Raw genomic sequence first — 19023 nt, 5'->3', positions numbered from 1 at the left:
ACAAATACATATATTTGCCCTTTGAATGGAGTTAAGATTTAGTACAGGCAACTATGTATTAACTGAATGAATGAACTCCTAACATCCTGCCAAGTGTGTCCTCTACAAAATGTAGTTCTATACCTTTTGTGGCTATTCACAATCACCATTGCATATTGATAAGTTGATTGTCTTTTTTCTTGAAATTCTGTTTTTCTTCACATTGATTAAATCAGTATAATACACACTTATGATTTAAACATGAAAGATGGTTTTAATGAAGAAAGTAGAGCATACAAACACATCGTTAGCTACACCATTCAAATACATGCTAAGCGATTCACATACCGGCACATGGATATTAATGTGGAATAGAAACTAAGCAAAATGACGAATTAACAAGAGGTAACTAAAATATTTCAATATATTTTCAGTTGATAGAGGTCATTATTTTGCATTAATAACAGTACTACCAACAATACCCCCCCCCCCTTTCTAGTCAGTTTGACTTTTAAACTCTCTATCTCTGTCTCTCTCTCATCCTTTCATCGGTTTGTCTTAACTTTTACCAGCATTCATAAGTCCAGAGACATTGTGGAATGGCACAAGCAAAAATCCTCTACTCACCCGTATCTTGCTACAATGGACCTGAGAGAGAGAGATAGAGAGAAGGGGCGGCCTTTGAACATTTTCATATGTAATTAGTAATAATCAATTTTTAGAACATTATAATAGGTTTAAGAAACAACAACAACAACAACAAAACATTAAATACATCACAGAATGTGTACTACGTAACCGAGAAATTTACCATATAATGTCCACAGGGTTTGCAACCTTGTATCATTGATTATATAAACACTATAGATAAATCCCAAGGAAAGTGCACACATACGGCTATGACAAACCAGATTCGTGTAGGTTACTTGGTGCAAGTTCAGTTTCCAGGTTTTCATCCAGTCCTAATTCTTTTTCTCTCTTACTCCAGATTTCTGCATAGTTTGTCCATTATGCATGAGAGGGGAAAGAAAGTAGAAAGGATTCAATAAAATTGTGTACCAATATTATTAAATTTGTTTAGGAAATGTGGATTATTAATACTTTTTATCATTATTTTCATGTGTAACTAATGATTAATGTGTGGAAATTCATAACTGATCTAGAATCAACACGATTGTGAGAATATTTATATATGCATATTATTGCGCCATGGAGGATCACAATCTATATATATATATATATATATATATATATATATATATATATATATATATATATATATATATATATATATATATATATATATATATATATATATATATATATATATGTATATATACACACAATGTGTATTCTCTTATTTGAATTATGCCCTCTATTTCCAAGTATTCATATTTGCATTTAACATTGGATTTAAGCAATACTTTATTTTGAAGTTATTTTGGCCATATGACCCTAAAAGAGAATAAGAGAATCTACATTGTAACAAATTTTAACTGAGTAAACAGAATACATTATTGTAATTGCAAGTTAGTAAAAATGCTTAATCAACTACCCTTAATGAAGTTTTCTTTTAATTTTTTTACAATACTTTCTTAAAGTTCACAATAATGGCACTTTCAAAGATTTCTAAACCCGTTTGAAACGTGTACCTTGTACATGAGGGCAAATGCACATGTGTATTCAGATCATACTGTTCATCCTCATTTCTTTGTTGCGGATAAAACATTATTGTAACTATTCATACATAACACACATGTATAAAATTATAGACATGGCTCCTATATAGTCAGTATTTGAACTAAACTCTTCTTTCCAACCAAATCAACACAGACGTGAGTTCATTTACTTTTTTAGAAGGAAGGGCTTTCATAATGTAATTACTTATAGCTTCATTACAATAGTCCATTGATAGAATTGCAATTTTATGGTTTTTTGTTTGTCAGTGTACTTGTAGTAATTTTAGGCATTGATTAAATAGTATCTGCTTCGCTGCTTTTTTCTGTATTTTAACAAATATGAGTCAAGTAAGAAAACTTTGACCTCGGGCCTACAATGCTTCTCATGAATTCCACAACATAGCATTGTTTTTGATCTACATATTTGTATTTTAAAGTTCAATCTTAAATAATATAATACCTAGGTTTTGCTTTCTATGAATTGTATATTTTTCTGAATATATTTGCCCGATGATTTACGAAAACAGACAATCTAATAACCTTGTATTTCCCAGACTAGCAATGTCCACCGTTATTTCCCCATTACTGGTTCACTTATAGTTTCAGACTAATTTTATGATGAAATAGTGTACAAGAGGCAGTTAAAATATCCAGATCACCGATTCTGATCTTAAAACACAAATTGCTAATTACATACTATTGTTAAAGTTTCGAAATACAAGTTTGTATTTTTAACATCAAAGGATAACAGGCAGAAATCGGGCAGTAATAGTTGCTAACTTACTCAGGAAAGTGTTAATGATCAGCTATCAAAACACATGCCTGTGAATGTGCAAGAGTTTGTTTGTCAGCATAATTGATATAAAAACTAGGCAGCCTAGCTGCTGATGGCTTGATGAATACATTTTGCTACAACACAACACTAGAACTAACCTGACTTAAAGGTGAGGGGGCATCTAAAAAAGTATTGACAGTCAATGTACCTCTAAAAGAAATCACAGGGCGAAGTCATTTTCATTTTCCTAACAGAAGAAGGCAAAGTTTACATATTTCAAGTGACTTAGTTGTCCACTTTGCCTGGTAACATGAACTCTGCTTTATATCCCAAACTTTGTTGTGTTTTTTTTGTTCACTTAGTTCTTCTATGAAAATAATTGTAGGTTTGTCATATTCAATATGCCCTGTTTTATTTGTTTTTATGTAAACATTTATTGTTCAGTATTGTTTTCCTTATCACTTCAGTGGATATGAGGTTGTGTCGTATCCATTGACTAATCAGTCAGAGGATTTGACAGACAAGCAGGAAGACAATGATGATGACAGGGAAAGCATCGTACATCGGAGCTCAAGTGACATAACAAAAGGGAGTGTGATGCATCGAGACTCAATCAGCTTAATGCAGAAGAACTCAGCTGATATTGTAGAAGGCATGTATTTTTCATGTTTTACATATTATTATGCATATTTAAGACTTGTATAATTATAGATGTCTAAAAGTTACATTCAAAACATCTAAACAATTTCAGACTGGTTTGCAGTGTGATAATATCAATAAAAACATGTAAACAGTTTCAGGCTGGTTGTGCAATGTGATGATATTAATTAAAACATCTAAAAAGTTTCAGACGGGTTGTGTATTATGATAGTATAGATAAAATCATCAAGACTGACCACCATATCAAAATAAATAGGTATGCCTGCTCAAGGTTCTACTTACATTTTACTGTATAAATTAGTTGTCACTAACTATATGACTGTGTAATTCTTCCATTAAAAGACTATCTATTTTTTTCTCTTCAGTTTTCATAATATAAATATTTTGACAGGGAAAAGTCCAAGTCTTTTTTTTCAAGACATTTTCAAGGCAGGTCTAATGTCTTTTCAAGGAGAGATTCAATTATGCCATTTGTGTGTGTGTGTGTGTGTGTGTGTGTGTGTGTGTGTGTGTATGTGTGTGTTTGTGTGTGTGTGTGTGCTCATCAAAGCTGTCAAGTGGCCACCCATGGGAAAAGACAAAGCTGGTCTTTCTATACAGAGGTCTTTCTACACAGGTTCACCTATTAAAACTATTTTTTGAGCAAATACCTTGCTCTTTATATATATATATATATATATATATATATATATATATATATATATATATATATATATATATATATATATATATATATATATATATATATATATATATATATATATATATATATATATATATATATTGTACTTGTAAAAGAATACAAAAAGGTTTCTTTTTGTATATCCAGAAGATGAGGAGACGGCAGATGGAGATGATACCGAAAAAGTTGAACCAATAGCTGAGGAGACAACAGATGGCCCTGTAGGAAACCGTCAGGGAAGAGACTCCACGGGGAACACACAAGAACCAGGAAACAGTGTTAGCTCAACTTCCACAGGTACTTAATATATGTAATTAGAAATTACATAAAATATTTATTTTACCACAACTACAAATAAGAAACAAGTCACTTAAATCTGCATTTATGGAATTCACTTATCTGGGTGCTGCAGATAGAAAGATTAATTTTTGTCTGTATCATTGTTTTAAGGACTGGAATAATTGGGGTTCCAACATAAGTAATTGACCTTATGGTCAAGCATGGCAGCTGTCAGTCAGCTATTGCATAACAGATATCATAATTGCCTGCTAACAAGTCTAATCATTCAGGTAAGTGTGAATATTTACTTAATTGTAATTCCACTCCATATATTTGGGTTGGTCAGTGAGATGGTTAGAATCCCATTTGGTCACCTATCAGGCTTTTGCTTCATAAGTTCGTATTGCACAGTGAGACACTTAGACAGGATCCCAGTGGGTCACACTGTCGGGCTTTTAAGAGTTTAACGTTGTTTTTTCTCAGTTTATCGTGGTATAAACTGTCAGTTGCCGACTCATGCAAAAATGATGCCTGAAGGGCATAATATAATCTGTGTGAGTCGGCAACTGACAGTTTATACACAATAAACTCAGAAAAAACATTAAACTCTTATAACTGAAATTTAAGTTATTCATTATGTTATTTTGTTTGCATCATTAAAAAAGAAATCTTAATTGAGCATAGTAATACATGTTTGGGGTTTTCTGTTATGTAGCTATTTATAGCATTTGGGATTGTCCTGCTTAATCATAATAAAGTCATCATAATACTAGTCCTTCATCCAATGGTAGCCAAATGTATTCAGTTATTTTTTTTACAAATTGTTAGAATGTTCTTTCCCTTTAATGCTTACTTCATGTTTGCCTTCACTGGCAGTGTTTATCTTATGTTGTACACCTGACTCTATTTATAGAAGTGGGTATTCTTAGAAAAGTAGTTATCCTTACAGTTCATACAGAAATAAATGCAATTCATTTTGATCACATGGTAACATTCTGACTAATGGAAATGTTATTTTCCTTTACCAGCTACTGGCATTGCGATTATTTACTGTTAACCACTATAATTTTAAATCTTGATAACCTCAACATCTCTTCTCCAATTTTCATGAAATTTTCAGCACATTAAAGACCTCTGTGAATCATCATGATTTGGTTTCAAGAAACATGTTTGCAAATTAGTGGACAAGGCCTTCATTTTTTATTGCAAATTAGTGGACAAGGCCTTCATTTTTATTGCAAATTAGTGGATAAGGCCTATATTTTTATTGCAAATTATTGGACAAGGCCTTCATTTTTATTGCAAATTAGTGGACAAGGCCTTCATTTTTGTTGCAAATTATTGGACAAGGCCTTTAATTTTATTGCAAATTAGTGGACAAGGCCTTCATTTTTTATTGCTATTTAATGGACAAGGCCTTCATTTTTATTGCAAATTAAAGGGCCACTGTGACCTTGCCTTCTTTATATTAGGATGAATTAGTGGGCTAGGAATTCTTCATCTTTAATGCAGATTAGTGGGCCATGCATTCTTCATTTGTTTTGCAAATAAGTTGACCCTGCATTATTCATTTTATTGCAGCTTAGCAGGCTATGCATTCTTTATTTATACTGCAAATTAGTGCTCCAGGTATTCTTCAGTTTTATTGCAAATTAATGATGTAGGTATTTATTCTTCATTTTTATTGCAGATTAGTGGGCCATGGATTCTTTAATTTTATAGTAACTTAGTAGTCTGGGTATTCTACAATTTGTTTTGAATTAGTGTGCCATGCATTCTTCATTCTTATTGCAAATTAGTGTGCCATGCATTCTTCATTCTTATCGCAAATTAGTGTGCCATACATTCTTCATTCTTATTGCAAATTAGTGTGCCATACATTCTTCATTCTTATTGCAAATTAGTGTGCCATACATTCTTCATTCTTATTGCAAATTAGTGTGCCATGCATTCTTCATTCTTATTGCAAATTAGTGTGCCATGCATTCTTCATTCTTATTGCAAATTAGTGTGCCATGCATTCTTCATCCTTATTGCAAATTAGTGTGCCATGCATTCTTCATTCTTATTGCAAATTAGTGTACCATGCATTCTTCATCCTTATTGCAAATTAGTGTGCCATGCATTCATCATCCTTATTGTAAATTATTGTGCCATGCATTCTTCATTCTTATTGAAAATTAGTGTGCCATGCATTCATCATCCTTATTGCAAATTATTGTGCCATGCATTCATCATCCTTATTGCAAATTATTGTGCCATGCATTCTTCATTCTTATTGCAAATTAGTGTGCCATGCATTCTTCATTCTTATTGCAAATTAGTGTGCCATGCAGTCTTCATTCTTATTGCAAATTAGTGTGCCATGCATTCTTCATTCTTATTGAAAATTAGTGTGCCATGCATTCTTCATTCTTATCGCAAATTAGTGTGCCATACATTCTTCATTCTTATTGAAAATTAGTGTGCCATGCATTCTTCATTCTTATCGCAAATTAGTGTGCCATGCAATCTTCATTCTTATTGAAAATTAGTGTGCCATGCATTCTTCATTCTTATCGCAAATTAGTGTGCCATGCAATCTTCATTCTTATTGCAAATTAGTGTGCCATGCATTCATTGTCCTTATTGCAAATTATTGTGCCATGCATTCATCATCCTTATTGCAAATTATTGTGCCATGCATTCTTCATTCTTTTTGAAAATTAGTGTGCCATGCAATCTTCATTCTTACTGCAAATTAGTGTGCCATGCAATCTTCATTCTTACTGCAAGTTTTTGGTCTAGGTAGTCTTCATTTTTACAAGAGGTATTAGACACAATTGGCACCTAAGTTGATTTGACCTTATTTTCATGACTGCTTTTTTCTCTTCACTTTATCTTGTTTGGGCAAAAATAGAAAAAATAGACATCAACTTGTCCTTCCATCCCTTTGTTTATGCTTTTGTCTGTCAGATAGTTGGTGCAGTTGAATGGCTTGTCAAACTCTGGCATGCATGCTTTTGTCTGTCCGATAGTTGGTACTTGTCAAACACTGACATGCATGCATTTGTCTGTCTGATAGTTGGTGCAGTTGAATGGCTTGTCAAACTCTGGCATGCATGCTTTTGTCTGTCCGATAGTTGGTACTTGTCAAACACTGACATGCATGCATTTATCTGTCTGATAGTTGGTACTTGTCAAACACTGGCATGCATGCATTTGTCTGTCTGATAGTTGGTACTTGTCAAACACTGGCATTCATGTATTTGTCTGTCTGATAGTTGGTACTTGTCAAACACTGGCATGCATTCTTTTGTCTGCCCGATAGTTGGTAGTTGTCAAACATTGACATGCATGCATTTGTCTGTCTGATAATTGGTACTTGTCAAACACTGGCATGCATGCATTTGTCTGTCTGATAGTTGGTACTTGTCAAACACTGGCATGCATGTATTTGTCTGTCTGATAGTTGGTACCTGTCAAACACTGGCATGCATGTGTTTGTCTGTATGATAGTTTGTACTTGTCAAACACTAGCATGCACCCATTTGTCTGTCAGATAGTTGGTTCAGCCAAATAGCTTGTCAAAGTCTGGCATGCATGCATTTGTCTGTCAGAAAGATGATGCTTGTCAGACTCTGGCATGACTGCATTGGCCTGTCAGATGGTTAGCGCTTGCCAAACTCTGGCATGTACATTATCTATTCAATTTTGATAAAAACATTGCTGGAAGATTTATCATAGCATATTCTTGGATGAGACTAATAATAGTTAAGAAAATTTTCTTGATCTTTATTAGAGTCACTGTCCTTCATTTACGCAGAGTATGCAACTCAATTTTTTTTCAACACTTTCATATCAAATTCCTTTTTCTATATTTCCCAAATTTGGCCAATAAAATCTGGCATGAGTTTAATAATTAAGAAGGTTTCATAAAGTCTGGTCAGAGAAAGAATATTCATCATAATAGCTGTACGTTGAGCAAATTTCTGTCCTTGATTACACCCAGTGTTTTATAAGTTATGCTAACTCATATTCCATTGAGTTAAAAGGTAAGCAGTTTTTTTATTAGTTGCACATATTATGATATAGTATCATCCATTCATGCATCTGTTAAATTGACTTGTCCCACCAATAACTTTTTACTGTTTGGAGAGATTTTTTGAGACTTTGCGCAGATATATTATGACTAATCAATTCCATTGTTACATCTTTGTTTTAAAGTCAAGATCACATCAAGGGAAAATGCAGTTCTGTTACTTGTATCCTTGTCTGGATGCTTAAATTTTGAACCAGAAAAGATAATTTAATGGAACTTTGCCTGAAGATATATATATTAGGACTAGACAGTGTATAAGCTACTTTAGCCAAGCTATATGCATCAAGGTGAAGGTCAAGGCAAAAGCAATCAGTAATTCTTTGACTTATTTCCTTGTCTACAGTACAACCTTTGAACCAATTAAGTTATTTGAATGAAGCTTTAGCCAGGTATTTATCATGCCCATATCAACTGAAACTTTAAATCAGTGACCTCTGCCCCTGTCTTGGTTTGACCTTGAACCAACTAAGATATGGTACTGTAACTTTTGCCTGTTATATATCTTGACTTGACAGTGAATTGCATATTCACAGCCATGCTCTCTTCCTTGAATGTCAAGGTCATAAAAAGGATAATATATGAGAGTGGCCTGTTTACTCATCCAGTCTGTCACTCATTAACACCAATAGATATTTTGATGTAATTTTACCTAGGTTCGCCACACATTATCATGCAGTAGTCAAGACCATATATCAATGGTTAAAGACATTTAAGTAGGGAAAAAGTAACTATTTCCTTGACTTTAAATTATACATCACAATAGCTTATGGGTGCAGCTTTCTTTCTGCCAGGTTTTGTTCTTTTTAATTTTATTCTAATTTTTTTTATTGAACTATTTAGTTATTGAAAATATTTTTTTTAGTTTCATATTAGTGTGTTTAGTCTTACTTTCATCGTTTGTACATTTTTAAATTTTTAAAAAAAAAATATGTTTTCTAATTTCACTGTGTTTGTTTTTGTAATATATTGTTTATATATTTTTTATCTTATCGGTGTTGTCTAATGTTGTAAAGTGCTTAGAGCTTCTAAAGATTAGGCGCTATACAAAGTCCTCATTATTATTATTATTGTTATTTATAGTTTTTGTAGAATGAAGTAGTCGTCATTTCCACAGATGGGTATTAGTGTGTTTGGTCTTAATTTCTTGGTTTGACAAAGTTTGTGGTTTTTTTTAAATGAAGTGGTCATTTTTTTCACAGAAGGGTATTAGTTGTTTTGGTCTTAATTTCAAGGTTTGTACAGTGCTCATGTTTTTGTAGAATGAAGAGGTCATTGTTTCCAAAAAGGGTATTGGTGTGTTGGATCTTAATTTAATGGCTTACACCTTGTTTCCACAGAAGGGTATTAGTGTGTTTGGTCATAATTTCATGGTTTGCACATTGTTTAAACAGAAGGGTATTAGTGAGTTTGGTCTTAATTTCATGGTTGTACAGTCTTCATGGTTTTTGTCGAATGAAGTGGTCATCGTTTCCACAGACGGGTATTAGTGTGTTTGGTCTTAATTTTATGGCTTGCATGTTGTTTCCACAGAAGGGTATTAGTGAGTTTTGTCTTAATTTCATGGTTTGTACAGTGTTCATGGTTTTTGTAGAATGAAGTGGTCATTGTTTTCACAGAAGGGTATTAGTGAGTTTGGTCTTAATTTCATGGTTTGCACATTGTTTACACAAAAATGTATTAGTGTGTTTGGTCTTAATTTCATAGTTTGTACATTGTTTACACAGAAGGGTATTAGTGTGTTTGGTCTTAATTTCATAGTTTGTACAGTGTTCATGGTTTTTGTAGAATGAAGTGGTCATTGTTTCCATAGAAGGGTATTAGTGTGTTTTGTCTTAATTTTATGGTTTGTACATTGTTTACACTGAAGGGTATTAGTGTGTATGGTCTTAATTTCATAGTTTGTACAGACTGTTCATGGTTTTTGTAGAATGAAGTGGTCATTGTTTCCACAGAAGGGTATATTAGTCTGTTGAGTCTTAATTTCATGTGAGATTTTAGTCAATTCTGTGAGAATTCAGTCAGTTCTGTTAGGGTAGATTTTTTTCCAAAGTCAATAATATGCGTTATTGTTGCAGCTTGCATAGAATATATTGCATACATGACCACTCTTTATTCCAAATGCCCATCTTGTCCTACTTTTTGCAAAGGTTCATCTGTTTGTATGCAGTTCAGACCATTCTGCCTTAGATCTGAGACCAAAAAGTCTAAAATCCGGACACAAAATCAGATTCCGACCACAGACAAATTTTGGGTGGAAAAAAATTGGGTATATTTTTTTAGGTTTTTCCCTCTGTATTTTGTAGTGCAACTAGAACTTCCAGATTATCTGCTATCATTTTAGAGCAACATCTGTCTACCTTTCTATAATACCACCCACTTCAGTGTATCATACATGACCTTGATGTTACAGAGCTCAGCAGTAGGCTACTACCTCCTGCCATGTAAACGCAGTGCCAGGGGTTAATGAGTTAACATTGGTTTTAAGCAATACTTTATCTTCAAATAGAAAATTCTCTTTGTTTGTATGTATATTATAAAAACATTTAGTAAATGTGTGAATTCATCATATTTATATGCAGTGTATTCAAAGTTGAAAGTGTATGAGTTTTTGGATGGTGAGAAATATGCAATGTATTTGACCATATGACAGAAGAGCACAGCAGAAACTATACATTGTAATTAATTTTAATTGATATGAGTACCTGATTACAGTTTTGTAATTTTGCTTAATCATGTACTACTTAAACAAGACAATTTATTTTTTGTTTACTTTCTAAATCTTTACTTGAAAATGGCTGTCAGAAACATTTCTAAACTAGTTTGAAGCCACCGTTATAACATGCACATGAGGACATGTACACAGGTGTCCTTACACCATAATGTTAATCCATTCAAACCAAATTGGTCACTAATGGTATAGATGAGTAACCTGAACTTTACAACTACATGTTTCAAAAAGAATAAAAATCGAATTGCTTGTTCTAGTGGCAGTGGCAGTTAATGAATTAATTATAAAATTTTAATTTCAATGATGTAAACCATGTACTCCTATTACTTAGAATTAATTACAATACAGTAAAACCTGTCTTGAAAAACCACTGCTATGCGAGACCACCTGTCTTGAGAGACCACATTCTCAATGCACAAATTTATTGATTATATATAGATTGTGACCTGTTATGAGAGACCACCTGTTCTGAGAGACCATAATTTTTTGGCAAAAGAGGTGGTCATTCAAGACAGGTTCTACTGTATATAGTTTCTAATGTGCTCTTGTAAAGTTATATGGCCAAAATACAGGGTGTAGAGACCAAGAAAGGTATAATAACATAAAAGCTTTAATATGGAATTTTATTCTTCCTTATAAAACATCACTGTAACTATTCACTGATGTTAAACTGAAGCATTAAAGTTGATATATGAATGAACTAGATTCTTCTTTGCAATCAATTTGGCACACAGCCAAGAGTTTTTCTTAGTATGACCACTCACTTGCAAGCTTTGTTACAACTATCTCTGGAAACAACTGCTTATTTATGGTTTTGATATTTGTCTACATACTCATGATAACATTAGGTATTATTTGCTTCACTGCTTTTTTTTGTATTTTTAAAAAAAATAAGTGCCATATTAGAAAACAACTGATAACATTGTATATTGGTTAGATATTGTTTGCTTCACTGATTTTTTTTGTATTTGTAAAAAAATAAGTGCCATATTAGAAAACAACTGATAACATTGTGTATTGGTTAGATATTGTTTGCTTCACTGCTTTTTTTTTGTATTTGTAAAAAAATAAGTGCCATAAGAAAACAACCTTACCGTACAGAATTTTCTGAATTCCACAACATGACATTGTCAGATAAATTTATGACCAACATATTTTTAATTTTAGGTTTATCTTCTATCACAAAATATTTAGATTTTGCTTTCTACGAGTTGTATTTTTCCCTTGCTTTACTTTAAGTGTCCAATGAATTACAAAAACAGACACTCTAATGATACAGCGATATTTGCCATTACTACTACATGACAAGTTCACTTATGATTTCAAACTGATTTTGTGAAGAAAATAATGCAAATACTGATCTTAAAATCTTTACAAAATGTATTTTTTAGAAAGTTCTCTTCACCAATTTTATTTTTTAAAAACAGATTCCTATTTAAATATTGATTTTTTAAATTTAGAAACACAAGTTGGTATGTTTTCATCATCAAATGATAACTTGCAGAAATTGGGTAGTGATAACTTGTGGGGGATAGGGCTAATGGACTATTCAGCTATTAACACACATGCCTGTGAATGTGCAAGAGTTTGTCAGTACAGTTGATACCAATACCAGCTATAGATATATGCAATACATTTTGCTTCAGGCTATACCACAACAGTGTAACCTCCTGGCTGGGTCAAGGAGCATCTCAACAGTCCTAAACTACTGTCACTCAATGAAGGTCTATAAGATCATAAGGGCAGAGTTTTCTTCACATTTCTATCAGAAGAAGCTAAAGTTTACAATTTTAGGTGACTTAATTGCCCACTTTGCCTGGTAGCATGAACCCTGCATCAAGCCTGAGGGCTCCTCTTGGAACATTGGGCCCTGGCAACACTTCACGATTGCACTCTATTTTGTGCTGCCTTCTTGACTTCTCCCAGGTGGTTCCTGCCATCTTTATCTCTTACTCATTTGAGCATTTCTATGTTTTCTGTGGCCTGTCCACATTTCTCTCACCCACTCCAGTGGCCTAGTGGTTATAGCGACATCTGCCTAATGGATGCAGGAGGTTGCAGGTTCAAACCACAACCGAGTCATAATAAAAAAATGGTAAACACCTGCCGTGCTAGGCACTCAGCATTAAGAGGTTAGTGTTAGGACTGGTCGGTCTGGTGTCAGGATAGTGTGACTGGGTAGGACATCATGTTACATGCCTGTGGCATGATGCCCCAGTGCTAGACATCACTATAAAATGCCACACTACAGACATCATAGCAATATGACTGAAATTTTTTGAAAGTTACATTAAAAATCTAAATCACACACACACACACACACTCCTGCCTTGAGAGTTCCACTATAAGGCATGATGTGTGATGTTATCTGCTGGTTTCCTTGGTGTGTGTGCTGTCCAACTTGACTTTCTCTTGGCTGTCTCCATGGTGATATGTTGCTGGTAGGTTAGTTTAGAGTTTTGTGTTCCTGATTGTTCTGGCCATTTGGTTTTGAATATATATGGAGGCATTTGTTGACAAATTACTGCAGTCTGCTTGAACCACTGGTTGAATCAACTGAGACTCTATGTCTCAGATCCACTGCTTTGACACTGTAGTTTGTTTTTAGAGAGCATATTAAAAGCATGTCTGGCTTTTCTGATCCTGATTTGTACATCTTCTGCTCTTCATTTACTGACAGAAGGCTGACAAGAGTGAATTTTTCCACCTCCTCCAGGTTGTTTGTATAGAGTTTGATTACCTCATGTTGCTTGTTATTAATTAATTTTCATAACCTGTATTTTTACTGTGTTTACTCTATTTCACCCACAGGTTTCTTCAAAGATGCATACTGTGTTTACTCTATTTCACCCACAGGTTTCTTCAAAGATGCAACTTGTTATGAAATTACCTGCATGAAAATGATTGATCCCAAAAGAAACCAGCAATCTTTGATTGGCAACCACTTATTGAAGGATCAAAACTTATACCACAGAGGTGTAAAACAATTGTGTTACCATCTCATTATTCTAGACTCAATAGCATTTTAAAACAAACACTGTGAATTTATTCATTTTTATTGTTATCAGTTTTCATGGTTTTGCATAGTATGGCATATTTGTTGGTGCTTAAATTAATGTTTTGTCAAAGGGCTCTTATTGTTTTCACAAAAGGGTCAAAAAGGTCATTGTTTGTGGATCGTTAATTGTTTAGTTTTGTAATGACCATAAAATCCACACAAAATTGGCACACCACAAAATGTGGTGAAATCGCAGTAAAAAAAAATAATATTAATGTAATTTAAGTCTGTGTGGACTTTAATTTTACAGTTCCTCCATTAATGGCAGGAAATGCAAGAGATACAGATGACAAAGAGGCCATACCCCTTCCTCCTCAAGTACCCAGTCACAGGACAGAGGCTGGGGAATGCCACTTCAGAAGTCTCTTCATACCCCCTCCACCTCCAATGTACAGACCTTTTGTGGCACTGGATGAAGACAGTAAGAAGTCAAAGGAAAAACAAGACAGAATGGGTAAGTATCATTGATATGCTGCTATCTAATACCTGAGCATATCATTATCATTATAACAATTTCCTAATCCAATACAATGGAACATAACAATGTGGCCCAGTATAACAATATCCTTATCTAATACAATGGAACATACACAAGGTGGCCCAGTGCAACAATATCCTTATTTAATACAATGGAACATATACAATGTGGCCCAACATAATAATATCCTTATCTAATACAATGGAACATATACAATGTGGCCCAGTGCAACAATATCCTTATCTAATACAATGGAACATACTCAATGTGGCCCAGTGCAACAGTATCCTTATTTAATACAATGGAACATATACAATGTGGCCCAACATAATAATATCCTTATTTAATACAATGGAACATACACAAGGTGGCCCAGTGCAACAATATCCTTATCTAATACAATGGAACATATACAATGTGTCCAACATAATAATATCCTTATCTAATACAATGGAACATATACAATGTGGCCCAACATAATAATATCCTTATCTAATACAATGGAACATACACAATGTGGCCCAATGAAACAATATCCTTATCTAATACAATGGAACATAACAATGTGGCCCAGTGCAACAATATCCTTATCTAATACAATGGAACATAACAATGTGGCCCAGTATAACAATATCCTTATCTAATACAATGGAACATAACAATTTGGCCCAATATAACAATATCCTTATCTAATACAATGGAACATACACAAGGTGGCCCAATGCAACAGTATCCTAATGTAATACAATAGGACATACACAATGTGGCCCAATATAACAATATCCTTATCTAATACAATGAAACATACACAATGTGGCCCAATATAAGAATATCCTTATCTAATACAATGAAACATATACAGTGTGGCCCAATATATCATTATCTAATACAATGGAATATATAAAATGTGGCCCAATATAACAATATCCTTATCCAATACAATGGAACATATACAATGTGGCCCAATATAACAATATCCTATCCAGTACAATGGAACATAGACAATATGGCCCAATATAACAATATCTTTATCTAATATGATGGAACATAATGTGGCCCAGTATAAAAATATTCTTATCCAACACAATGGTACATAATACAATGTGACCCAATATAACAATATCTTTTTCTAATAGATGAAACATAGACAATGTGGCCCAGTATAACAATATCCTTATTTAATATGATGGAACATATACAATTTGGCACAATATAACAATATCCTTATCCAATACAATGGAACATAGACAATGTGGCCCAGTATAACAATATCCTTATCAAATACGATGGAACATAGATAATGTGGAGACAATGTGGCCCAATATAACAATATCCTTATCTAATATGATGGAACATATACAATTTGGCACAATATAACAATATCTTTATATGATATGTTGGAACATAGACAGTGCGGTCCAATATAACAATAACCTTAACTAATACAGTGGAACATATACAATGCAGCCCATTAGACCACTTATAATTACCAGCCGGATGCCAATATTTCATGAGATTAAAATACCTCTCTTTGAAAAGTGGTCAATACATTTTCATAAATTTGCTCTTTGACTGAAAACAATTTATCATTGTCATTAAATGCTATCAAAAGTTTATTCATGTAGTACACTGTTAACAAATTTGCCATCAAATTTTGACAAAGGCTGATGCAGGTGAACCCTTTCAATGGTAGATTCAGTCATATAACTCAAAAAGATAGGAACCATTTTATCCTAATGGAAGAGAAATCACTCTTGACATAATGTTCGTAAGAGACATAACTCTTGTAAGTGGCAAATCACCTGTTTGACACTGAGCTAGATGGTTCTCTAATGAATCCACTATAAGTGACTAATTTGAACTCGTAGACATGCCAATCTCACAATCATTAAGTTGCAGGATCAAATCCTGCACAGGCCAGACTTGGACAGTTTCTTTGTCTCTTTTATTCCAAATGCCCCACCATGATACCATCTTTCATATACCATATATATTCACTTAAAAGTTGAGTTCAACTGCAGACTGAGCAGGCACAAATCTACTGTCATATAATGTGCTGGCAGATCAGGGTCTATGCAGTTTGTTAGGAGTAAACAGTGAAACAAATAACATGGACCCTGAGCTGCCAGCACATTATGCAGTGGCACATCAGGATCTGTGTTCTTTGCAGTTGAACTCAAAATATTACCAAGTACTGACAATATTGATGTTTCATTAAACAATCAATCATCCAGTCAGTACATCTTATGGCCGTAGTCAGGGGTGAGGTCATATAGATTCCACTATGCTTCTGTTAGTGCTATTTAGTGTACACCAACTCTATATTACATGTATATGTTCATGTTCATCATTTTTTTCTAGATTATATGGCATGCTCAAGTTCCATCAGCTGCTTAAAAAAAAAAACTTCTGACGTTCAAGCTTGCAGGAAATTTCAAGCAGTGTGTGTTTTTCACTGTAGAATTTCTTGATTTATACTAATTTTTACTGCATATTTTTTTGTCTCCTAAGAATTCCAGGATCACACATTGTTACATTACAAATTTCATGTCAGAAAGTTCAATTGACCAAAAAATGGTTATATTTCTAAAAGTTCCATTTTTAACATTCATCACTTGACTAGTAAAGATGATGCAATCCACAGATGTGTCATATGCCAGTTCAGATTAAAAATGTCCTCAAGTAATTAGTCCATTGCTAAAGAATTCTGTATTGTTTCAGCTGACATAGAATATATAATTTAGGAATCTCATCTGGAAATGTGAATCACAAAGTATGCATTTTTTCACTTTTACCAATGGTTAGTCAGATCATTTCGATTAACACTGCTTTAGAAATTTGAGCAACACATACTGGCTTTTAATACAATAATAAGTGTTTAGCCTAAACTCAAAGAACTAATATGTGATAAGTCTTGTGTATCTACCACATCTCATTACAAATTGGTACAGATTTTATTAGTTTGTAATTAATTCATGAGGAATTTAATTTTCAGCAGTGATACATTTATCACCTGAAATTATTGAATTAGTATCTATTGTAGCATATAAAATCATGTTGGGACATCATGCATGAAGTCTTGATGTCACATAATGCGAAGGTTTAGTGTCAGATTTTTTTATTTAATTTTGTAACGTGTTTATTTTTGAAAATCGATCTTTATCATGTGATAGCTAGAACCTTACATTTGCTTTTATTTCCTTGGAAGTTTTCAAAAATGGGTAATTTAAATTTCGGTCTTTATGGCAAAATGTTAATGTTATTGAACTCGATTCATAAATGTCTTATGAAATAAGTGCTTGCAGTAGTGTCAGCTCTTCTGTTGTCACTGTTTCATTTTAGCTTGCCTGGTTGTAAGACCATGTGAATTTATGGCATGGTCCTGCATGCATGTCCATAAAAAATTACTGTTATACATTTTTCTTCACAAAAACCAATAGACCAATTTTGACCAAATTTTTCAAAGAGCATCCTGACATGAAGGTGATTCAGATTTGTACAAAATTATTTTCATCTGCGATCATATATGGTCACTGTCACTATATATCAAAGAAAAAAACATGAAGTGACATCCTCTCAAAAGCTAATGAAAGCTAATGAAAAGAATTTGACTACATTTGACAGAAATCATATTGGGTTTGAAGACCTTTAATATTTTTTTTTACAAATGATGCTGATTCACCTTTAAATATAGTTACTATTGCTAAAAGTAGTAAAACTATTATTACAAAATGTATAAAAACCTTTAAACAACTTCTTCTCCCGAACCTCTGACTAGAATTCAACCAAATTTGTTACAAAATATGTGCAACTAATGCTGACAGATCCACCATCCCTGTTGCTGACAACATAAAACCTTTGAATGACATCTCCCAAAAAAATTATTGAACCAAATTTGGTCATGCTTGATAGCTTGCAGACATGTATGCTTATCATATTTGTACAAATGATGCGAATCCATTATTAAATATAGCTGACATTACTAAAAAGAGAACAAATTTTAAATGATTTTTTTCTCTCAAACAATTGAATTAATCTTGACCAAACTTGACAGAAACCATCCTAGCTGGAAGGCATTTCATTGTTTTATGAATGATACTAGTCCACTGTAAAATATAGCCACCATTGCAAAAAATAGAAAACCTTTAAATGACTTTCTCTGCAAAATTACTGAATAGAAATTGACCAGACATGACAGAAAATATCTTGGCATGATGGTTTGTTAGATTTATGCAAATGATGCCAATTTGGTCACAAAAGTATGGCTGCCATTTCTAAAAATAAAAATCTTTGAACAATCTTTTCTCAAAATCTGTCAGTTGAAATTGACCAAATTTGACAGGAGACATCATGATGTAGCAGCTTACTTACAACAGACTCTGATCTGCCATCAACCATGGCTGCCATTTCTAAATATATAAAACTTTTACACAACTTCTTCACAAAAACCTCCGAGTAGAGTTTTACCAAATTTGATAGAAAGCGTCCATGCACAGATGGTTTCCAAATGGTGATGACTCAGCTTCAGATATTGCCACTGTGACTCAGCTTAAAATATTGCCACTGTTGCTAAAAGAAAAATATTTTAGCAGCTTCTTTGGAAAAACTGATCCACAGAATTTGA

The 19023-nt window shown here is 33.3% G+C and overlaps 1 protein-coding gene across 10 annotated transcripts in view; it reads left to right on the top strand.

The window, feature by feature from the left end:
* LOC149780843 (MORN repeat-containing protein 1-like) overlaps positions 1-19023 on the top strand; it is a 101692-nt gene that overhangs the window by 40837 nt on the left and 41832 nt on the right. For 9 of the 10 annotated variants that reach the window (XM_089937926.1, XM_089937918.1, XM_089937927.1 and 6 more), the window contains 3 exons: positions 2901-3085; positions 3923-4072; positions 14172-14375. In XM_089937926.1, the coding sequence (XP_089794052.1) occupies positions 2901-3085; positions 3923-4072; positions 14172-14375 (539 nt within the window). The remainder of the gene's footprint in view (positions 1-2900; positions 3086-3922; positions 4073-14171; positions 14376-19023) is intronic. The other variant, XM_089937920.1, reaches the window with a different exon arrangement.

Source organism: Sinohyriopsis cumingii, chromosome 16, assembly GCF_028554795.1.
Source record: "Sinohyriopsis cumingii isolate HCF-2022 chromosome 16, ASM2855479v2, whole genome shotgun sequence".
Classification (NCBI taxonomy): Eukaryota; Metazoa; Mollusca; class Bivalvia; order Unionida; family Unionidae; genus Sinohyriopsis; species Sinohyriopsis cumingii.
This window is presented reverse-complemented; position numbering and strand designations above follow the sequence as displayed.